The sequence below is a fragment of the Poromitra crassiceps genome (assembly GCF_964638095.1).
Source record: "Poromitra crassiceps genome assembly, chromosome: 5".
In the NCBI taxonomy this organism is placed as follows: Eukaryota; Metazoa; Chordata; class Actinopteri; order Beryciformes; family Melamphaidae; genus Poromitra; species Poromitra crassiceps.
Genome location: NC_139642.1, coordinates 21,831,675 through 21,841,532, shown reverse-complemented (window position 1 = coordinate 21,841,532; position 9,858 = coordinate 21,831,675). Strand labels below are relative to the sequence as shown.

At 42.1% G+C, this 9,858-nt stretch overlaps 1 protein-coding gene and 1 pseudogene across 4 annotated transcripts in view; both read right to left on the bottom strand.

Annotated features, from left to right (window-relative positions):
• Window positions 1-3,477: 3,477 nt before the first annotated feature.
• Window positions 3,478-9,858, bottom strand: part of LOC310777068 (kinase suppressor of Ras 1-like) — a 67,283-nt gene continuing 60,902 nt past the window's right edge. For 2 of the 3 annotated variants that reach the window (XM_083637322.1, XM_083637323.1), the window contains one exon: window positions 3,478-6,299. In XM_083637322.1, coding sequence (XP_083493448.1) covers window positions 6,153-6,299 — 147 coding nt within the window. In that variant the 3' untranslated portion in view covers window positions 3,478-6,152. The remainder of the gene's footprint in view (window positions 6,300-9,858) is intronic. The other variant, XM_083637324.1, reaches the window with a different exon arrangement.
• Window positions 7,384-8,529, bottom strand: LOC310777351 (hydroxycarboxylic acid receptor 2 pseudogene; annotated as a pseudogene). Its single transcript has 3 exons — window positions 8,258-8,529; window positions 7,574-7,923; window positions 7,384-7,454 (listed from the first exon to the last, which is right to left on the bottom strand). The product of its transcript is annotated as a hydroxycarboxylic acid receptor 2 pseudogene (transcript).

Below are 9,858 nucleotides of genomic sequence, written 5' to 3'. Positions count from 1 at the left end.
TTACGAGGCATTTTCAGATGAGTCAGTCAGTCCGGAACATTGGTTCATCGCAGAGATATCAAATTTTGCAATTTTTTTTGACAGATAGGCTATGTGTCATTGGGCCTATGTGCTATCAGTCACAAGACTTGTGACTGATAGCACATAGATAGAGGTCACGTGGAGGCTGGGTTTACCCAGGCTAGGCTATTGGTTCCAGGCTTAAAACTCATTATATAAAGGATTTTTTTCCCGAAATCTCTATTATGGAGAAAATGAACGTGGAATTCTCTTCCGGAACGGGAGACATCACAGAACGTCACGTGACTGTTGAGCTCTATGGTAATACGGCCCTTGTTTTCTAAGGTAATATGGACATATTTTGGATGGAAGCTGGCTGCAGATATATATATTTTTTTTTTTACTATTTTCATTTTTCACTGCAGTGTTGAGTAGTAGACTAAAATCATGGTACAGTGGATCAGTGGTAAGCACCGTTGCCTCCCAGCAAGAGGGTCCTATAAGGTCGAACCCCTGTCTGCCCCAGGTCCTTTCTGTGTGGAGTTTGCATGCTGCATGTTCTCCCTGTGTGAGTTTCCTCCGGGCGCTCCGCTTTCCTCCCACTGTCAAAGACATGTACGTTAGAGTTAAGAGTGCTTTCAGTGCCCTTGAGCAAGACACTGGCAAAATAACTGGAGTTGTACGCTACTGCGGCTGCCCACTGCTCTCTATTAGATTCTAATAATAATGATTGGATTTATATAGCCATACCGGTGGTTCAGAAGCGTGGCAGCCACACATTGGCGCTCAACGGCCCCTCCGAACCACCATCATTCATGTCTACATTCATACCAATCATACCATTCATGTCTACATTCATACGAGGCAAGGAGGGTTAAGTGTCTTGCCCAAGGACACAACGACAGCAGCTGGGAGGGAGCGGGGATCGAACCGCCAACCCTTGCGTCATTGGCCGACCCGCTCTACCTCCTGAGCTAAAGCCGCCCCGATTCTAGGTAGGTAAGATGGGTCAAATGCAGAGGAGACATTTCCCCACGGGGATAATAAAGTAGCCTATACAAATCCTCTCGCACCACACTGGATGATAAATGATTATTATTATGAATATTATGATGATGATGAATGATATTAAAACATATTGAGTAGCTGCGGTCAGGGAGAAACCTCCATCATATGAGTGGACCACCAATATCGGCAAACCAATGTATCGGTGTAATACAGGTTTTAGAGCATTTACTGGCCAGGAGACCACAGGATGTCAGAGAGGGAAGTAGCCTAGATTGTGATCATCAACCTGTGGACTTTGGAATGGATACAAACAAAAGTGTGTCAGTTATTGCAGTTAAACTGGCTAACACATTTTCTACAACTATTGCATCATAATATATACATGATGTATGAATTACAATGGGTAGCCCTACACCAAATGACATGAATAGCATTCGCATTAGGTCATACTTGTGACTAAGCCAGGATGTTAATGCACATATAGTTCACTAACAAACACTGCAAACAAGTGAACCATTCCAGTATGCAGCTTTGGTCTCAACCCCCTCGACTGGATCTGCTCTTAGAATTGACTTGGACTGGACTAAAGTGGTCTTGACTACAGCAGCCCTGCTTGTGCATGCAACCACTGATTGCCTGAATCCCAAACCATAGAATTATATATCAACGATTTTTTAAATCATCTCTGCTACATACTACAGATTATATTGTAAAATGTGAAAAGAGCACACTGGGTCACAGGAGTTTCCATTTTATTGTATTGTTCAAACCAGAAACCTTTACAAAGTGAAGCCACATTCTGTACAAAAATAGCATTCTCCACATCACCCCCCCCCCCCCCAAAAAAAGAAAAGAAAATACACCCATGACAATGTACACTGTACAATTTTACAGTATTCATACTGAAAAATATGTGTATAAAGATCTATACATAAATATGGTTTCAGTACCTATTTAAAATTCACATCATATAAAATCTTTGTACAAACAAACAAAATAGGCCTCCAGAGCATTAAATAAAACCTACTGCACTGTATACATACAGTATATGCATCTAAACGATTGGATTAATTGTATTATTAATGATGTTCACATTAAGTCACCACAACGTTTTACTGGCTTCAACTGTGCTTGTGAAGGCCGTTACATTCACGATGCATCAAAAGGCATTGCACTCCTGTTTGAGGAAACGCGCACACAACCACACGCAGCGTGTCCACATCCTGTACTAAAGACATGAAGCATAGCACGAAGTCAAGAGTTCACAGACAAAAGGCAGTTACTTGTTACTATGTTACTTGTTACTATGTTACTAGTTACTATGTCTTTGTCTAGCCAATATTATCCCTCCAGTTTTTACTTAAATAAAATTAAGCAAAATAAGACGGATAACTAAGAGATGAATTCATGGTGGATTTAATTGAATCCCACTTATATACAGACGAGTAGAAGGATCCACACAATGCTTTGACAGTTAGTACATCATGTGTTTCTGTTTCACCTGTTTTAGTACTGTTTTAGTTAAACAGTAACTGTGCTGGAGCCATATAGTGGCAGCCACCTTGAACTGCCGCTCCACATCGCAGCTGCCACACCAAAGAACTGAACTTTGTTACGCCATAAGGGACATTTCTGTCGACAAACTAAGGACACCTGTATGGTTTATGAAGAAGTTGAAATGATTTAAGTTATGTTATGTTGAATTTAAGTAGTAAAGTTTCTGGTTTAGCGTTGTTGAATCTGCCATGGATCTGGATGGGCCCTGTCACGGACCAGCCGGGAATTGAAGGTGGCTGCACCTGTATCTGATATCTACGAGAGGTGAGGTGTGACAGGTCCCTCCACACTGATCCTGCAACACAAAGCCAAAACTGCCTCTGGCCTGGGACCAGCCCCTGACCTGGGACCAGCCCCTGGCCTGGGACCAGTCCCTGACCTGGGACCAGCAGCGTCTCCACAGTACCTCATTTTAGTGGGCAATTTAAAGTGTTTTTATTGCAGTACAGTTTAAGGCTTTGGAGGCCCGGCCTTGACTGACATCAGTTTCATTCTACGCTTTACAGCCTGTGTTGTGAAGAGAGAGAGAGAGAGACGGGGGGGGGGGGGGGGGGGGGGGAGAGTTACAATGGCAGACAGCATAGAGAGCGAGCCAGTGGTTAAAAGGCAAATGGCACCTGGTTTGGATGGCAAAGCCCAGACATGCAAACTGAAAGATGGAGTGAATGATGAAAGATGCAGTTGTTTCTATAACAGCCATTTTGATTATCTATTTTAGGTAATTCCTCACTCGACTGACTGGAGTTAGACTCATAGACTATATCAGTTTGCTGATATATGGCAGAAATGTTGGCCTTTTACAAAAAGTGGGCTATTATATATATATATATATATATATATATATATATATATATATATATATATATATATATATATATATATACAGTATATATATATATATATATATATATGGTCCAGTTAGTGTCGTCTACCTCTGATATGATGGATATGATGCAGTTTGGTTGTCTATGGGAAATAGGCCTGAACATGTTTTAGTGTCCCATATAGGGATGGGCATTTCAAACAAAAATACTATTCGAAATTCACTGGGAACTATTTGACCAATATTCAAATAGTCATTAAATTATAACCCCCACCCCCGACAGTGCCAACTAGGCTAGCCATATTGACATTAGCTAGCAAGGCTAACTAGCAGGCTCGACCATAGTCGAGGTGGCCCAGGGAGTAGTAGACAGAATGTCAGATTTTCTTCATGCAGTAACAAAAGTTTGAAACCTTTTCCTACTGGGTAGTGGCGGGAGGGGGGGGGGGGGGGGTCGCGAACCCCAGCCTAAAGTTTTTTGGGGGTCGCGGCTCAAAAAGGTTGAGAACCACTTATATAGACGATAGTATCATGAAATATTTGATTTCTTTTCTAATTTAATGACTATTTAATATTGGAAAATCATGACCCACCCCATGTCCCATGGTGGTCTACTCTAAATGCTGTTTCAGAGGCTTTTCCAACCTGACAAGAATACAGTTGTGGGGGAAACACTGAATACTGGAACAACATAAAATATTGAATATCTACACAAAATATCGCCCACTGGTTCTTCAGTCACATTTCCCAATTGTGAGCAGCTAAGTGTCCAGATGAAACTACGCATGCTGAAGTAAAAAAAAAATGGTGGATTACTTCCACAGTAAAAACACAATCCAGCAGATTTCCTGCAAAATCCGCAATATAAAATCCAGTGTAGACTAGAGGCTGCTAATCTCGATGATCTTGATGTGTTTGCAGTAAATATACTAATATCGCCACATGAATGTGGTAATGACGACTTGTTACGTGCGACGTGTTGCCGCTTTTGAAACCAATCAAACCGATCAGCTGCTGTATTTGTACATGTAAGGGCAGTGAGAGTGCAGGCCCTGGCAGCAGTGATCTCTCAGGCAGTGGTGATCCCACGGCCTTCATATGGAGACGAGGGGAATGAGTGGGAAGACAGTGAGAAGACAGTGAGAAGACAGTGAGAAGACAGTGAGAAGACAGTGGAAGATGGTTGACAAGCAGACAGAGGCAAAGGAGGAGGTGAAGTTGTGGGATCCAAGGGAGACCATGGGGCAGCGGGGATAGGCGGAAGGAGGGAGGGGCCAGTCAGCGTCCAGAGGAAGGAATGCACCGATAAAAAGGAGAGACAAAGAAGAGCTGACACCCAGAAACAGAAGAGAGGTTGTGGGAAATGATCATTGTTGTTGTACAAAACACCTTAAGTTAAGATTGTCCTTAAGTTAAGTCCGAGTTAAGGTTTCCTTTAAATAAAATCGGTTGCACAAATCACGCTCAAGTCTTCTCCTTAAAGTTTCCTTAAAATGTTCACTTAAGTATTTAAAGCTTTCTTCTTGCCTTGTTCTTGTACTTAAGGAGTCTCTTAAAGCGAGTTAAACTGTTGCCCAAAAGACCTTAGCAATATAAAGGAAGAAAAAAAAAACGTAAGGTACCTCTGACTCCATCTTAACCGCGACATGGTGAGTTTATGGCAATAAAGAAAGAAAATGAACGGACATTAAGGTTGTAAAGTCTATCACACGTGCTTGAGAAGTGTGCAGGGTCCGTTAGCCAACTGTCAAAATGTTAATGAAAGCTAGCATTAGTGACAAGGCTAATGTAGCATTATCAAAGCTCTCTTTAGTTCCTCTAGTGGTTTTCTTGTCGTCTTTTCTTCTGCCATTCTTACCATCTATGGGCCAACTTAGTGAGTCAATCATGTTTTTCCCTTAACTAAGTCAGTCCTCCAGCTAAGGAGAAATTAAGCCTTGAGTGTCAAACTTAAGGAGAAAACTTGAGGTGTTTTCTGCAACCGGCCTGGAGAAATGAAAGGGAGGGGTGAGGGGAGCATCTTGGGTATGGCAAAATGAGATAGTCCATCCCATTTGCATTGGGAACAATGGCCGTTGAGTGACATCACACCCGAGTTGTCTGCATTCCATTTAGCCAGTAGCTAGCCAGGCTAGCCAATGTTAGCAAAAACAGCTGTTATCAATGCATTTTGCTGCTATTTAAGTGCTAGTACAGTAATAGTACAGTATTAACTACAATTTTAACTACTGTTGAAGGGGAGAGCTGCCATCTTGGCTTTTTGAGATCGGGGCTGATGAGGCAGGTGACGTCACATGGGGCGTTCCTGACCTTTGAACCGTGAAATCACCAGCTCCCAGAACAAATGGAATGGACTATGAGTCTTACTGAAGCCAGCATTCCTCTACACAACATTAGCAAACACATTAGCAACAGGTCATTTATAGGACTTAATTGTCAGCAGGACAGAACAGCATTACCACACAACATGTTAATGTACATTTATTTACACAATCCTATTTATAACAGATCCCACGTTACTGATAGGAGTCTATTGGTTCCTGTCAGAACCATCTGTTTTTTCCTTTAAGATAAAAGAACCACTTTCACGCCATAAAACATCTAGATTTTGACAGATATTTTAACCGTTTATCAACTCAAACTAAAATAGATCATTTAGACTCCCTTTTCAAATGGTGATTTGAACAACGATCAGAGTGTGTGCGTGTTGAATCATAATGCAGCCAGGCTCGCCCTGGAGGATCATGGGAAGCCATTTCCTTTTCTAGGATACATACTCGGCTGACTTCCAGAAGTGTCCCGGGTGCGAGAGCCTGCGGTTCAGCTTGGGGAGCTTCTCCAGCATGTCGACGAGCTGAGTGAAGGAAGGCCTCTCATTGGCCTCAAAGGACCAGCTGGCAGACAGGATTTCCTGTTTGGCATGGAAGGAGGAGGGTTGGACTATTTCAAAGCACATTTTACTTTCTACTAGAGAGAATACAATGAACAAAAATCCAACTGAAAACAACCTGTGATTGTCTTTCTTTGTTTTTTATAAATACAAACATTTTGGAGGCAGAAATATTCTCATTGGTTGAGATGCATCTCAATGGGTAGCTCTGCCTCTGATGAGATCTGCTGAAATACTGTTAGCTAGCCAAACTAAGTCATCTAGAATAGAGTAGTTCATTAGCCTGGCTGACCTTTGAAACTAGCCATAGCCTATAGCTATCAAGGTAATCTAGTTCAGTGGTTCTCAAATGAGGGTCCGCGAAAAGTTTTCAAGTAATTTTTTTTTTTTTTTTTTTTTTAATAAAATGCTACATGTTAATTATTCCTTCTCAAACTACTTCCTACATGGTGCTAGTCTATCAAAATATCTTGGCTGTCATTGATTGTGTTGCATAGTGGTTTTCTGTACTGTTGACAAATTGTGATATTGTAAGTCGCTTTGGACAAAACAAAAGTGTCTGCTAAATGACGTAATGTAAATGTAATGTAATAAAAAAAAATATATATATATATATATTTTTGCAAAATCTTCATAGTTCAACGAAAATAGTTTATGCTTTAAATCTAAAATGGTTCATGGATTACATTCTAATAACAAACCTATCAAATTAAAAGTCAAGCACGTTACCGTGGAAACAATTAAGCTTAGCCCAAAATCACAAATCAGAATGAGGGGGTCCCCGGTATATTTTCTATCTTGTAAGTGGTCCTTGGCTGAAAAACATTTGAGAACCTCTGATCTAGTTAGCTAGCCTGCCAGCCTTCTCACTTCACACTAGCCTAAATTCATAGAACACCTCCTCCCTTGAAGCTGTGGGTGCAGACAGTATTACAGAACAAAACAACTTTATCTACAACCTGGGTGGACCAAGATGGCATCGTAGAGAGAGCACTGTGCCTCACTGAGCTCCGGCGATATTTGCCTATTATTCAATTATCCCACACATTCGCTTGGCGAAAATCCCACATCTTCCAGCGGGAGTGACACCATAATGACTTGAGAGTTATTTCAGCAAAATACCTGCTGACATGGCCAAAACAAAGAAGAAGGGGAGCAAGACGGTGGCGGCCCTGCCTGGACAACAACAGAAGAGTGACGGTGATAATGGTGCTAATGGCGAGGATGTGAGTGACGCTGGAGAAGCTAGCGCTAGCATTAGCAATGACACCAGCACTGATTCCACCAGCACCGACCCCAGCTTTGATGAAAGAGCACCACCACTACAGTGATGAAGCACAGAGCCGCCTTGATCTTTGCCTGCTGGGCCAGCTGCCTCCCTCTCAAATAGCCAATAATATGGAACTGGCTGTAGAGGATCACAGCCAGAGGTACATAAAAGGACAAGACAAACATTGCTTTATGCCAAGTCACATTAGGACTGGACAGTAGGTTTTGTTCCTCCATGGCATAGTGAGCGGTACAGTGAGGAGATGAGCCGCACCACAAAGAGTTAATGCGGTGATGGTGATGCACCACACGCATGTACCTGTCCACAGCAATGGCCTGGAGGAAAATGATACTTCCACTACGGTTCAAAGTAGGGCTGTGAATCTTCACTGGCCTCACGATTCGATTACGATTCAGAGGGCTACGATTCGATTCGATTACGATTATCGATGCATCTCGATGCATCTTCAATCGATGCATCACTTTTTTCCCCCAATACGTGATTTATTTTTTCTCACTTTCTTTTTTCTCACTGTGTGGCTACTTTTAAAATAAAAGTGCATTTGGAATTGCATTGTATTATGATCCAAATAAACAACTGCATGTACTTCCATTATATTTTATTCGATTATTAAAGAAAAAAGAAAAAAGATCGCATCGCGATGCATCTTATAATCGATTATTTTTGACACCCCTAGTTCAAAGCCAACATGAAGAGATTCATGTTGCAGAGGGTGTCTCCAAAAGTCCAGTTGATGCCAGACCAGTAGTAGCTAACACAGAAAGGCAGAGCCATGTTGAGCAAGACGTCAGCCAGCGCCAGGTTGAAGAGTAAGACGGTGCTGCTCTTCCAGGGCTGCAGGTGGAAAAGCAGAAGATCCAGAGAGCCAAACCATTACCAAGGGCACCCAGAAGAAACTCAAGTCAACAGCAGTGGAGGCAGCACAGTGATGAGTAGAGTTCCATTGAATGTGCATTGCATTTTGATTTGCATCTACTTTGTTTGATGCTGGTCAAAGAAACAGCCCTGTGAAGAGTATCTGTGTGCTTTGATCTTCTTGCTCTTCTTGTTCTTGCAGCACATTTGCAACATGGTGTTTGTGGTTTTGAGCCTGATGAATACACAATATGTGATCTTTCTCAGACCCGTTGTCTTTCACGCTGACTTCATTACACGATAAATGTGGGATATCACACATCAAATGTTAACCACCGCTGACGTCAAATGTGCGTGACAATGAGTAGAAGACTCCAAAATGTCCACTGCCCAGTGTGTATAATTATCCAGCATATATGTACATCATCAGCTCATCTTCTCATAATATCACAGCATGTGAAAACCTATATTCTTGTACAAAGAACATTGTTGAGATCTGTGATGTTATCAGGGATGTATTACCGAACGGGCCTACCGGGGCCCATAAGCCCACCCACTGAGGTGCCCTTGAACAAGGCCCTTAACCGCAACAGCGCCACGGAAAGGCAGAGCCATGTTGAGCAAGACGTCAGCCAGCGCCAGGTTGAAGAGTTGAAGACGGTGCTGCTCTTCCAGGGCTTCAGAAGGAAGCAGAAGATCCGGAGAGCCAAACCATTACCAAGGGCACCCAGAAGAAACTCAAGTCAACAGCAGTGATTAGTTCCATAGAGTTCCATTGAATGTGCATTGCATTTTGAGTTCCGTCGACTTTATTTGATGCTGGTCAAAGAAACAGCCCTGTGAAGAGAGCATCCGTGTGCTTTGATGGCAAAACTCTTTGCAACATGCTTGGTTTGTGGTTTTGAGCCTGATGAATACACGACATGTTCTCTTTTTCAGACCCGTTATCTTTCACGCTGACTTTGTTACACGTGAAATGTGGGATATCACACATCTAAAATCTGAAATGTTAACCACCGCTGACGTCAAATGTGGGTGACAATGTGCAGAAGAGTTTGAATTTCCCGGTCCTTCTTGCAATTTTAGTTGTCTCCGTCCTCACGCCTTTGTGCTTTTCATCTGTTTACCTAACTGCTTTTTTCTCTATACTATGTAACATCATGTCCACCGTTGTCTAGCTTATATCCCTTTAGTGTAAATGTATTCCCTATCTTGCTTTGTATATTTCCCTTGTGTTTAATTAAAAAAATACATGTAGACTTACAAAAAAAAAAAAAAAAAAATCTACAACAGGAAAAGCCTCACCCGTATACTGTATGAAATCCTAATTCATGATATGGGCCTAATAATCATAGGCCCGGTCATCACAACAGGCATACAAACAGGCTTACGATCACAACCATTTTTCATGTGTCCTCCTTTGTCCGACCCCGT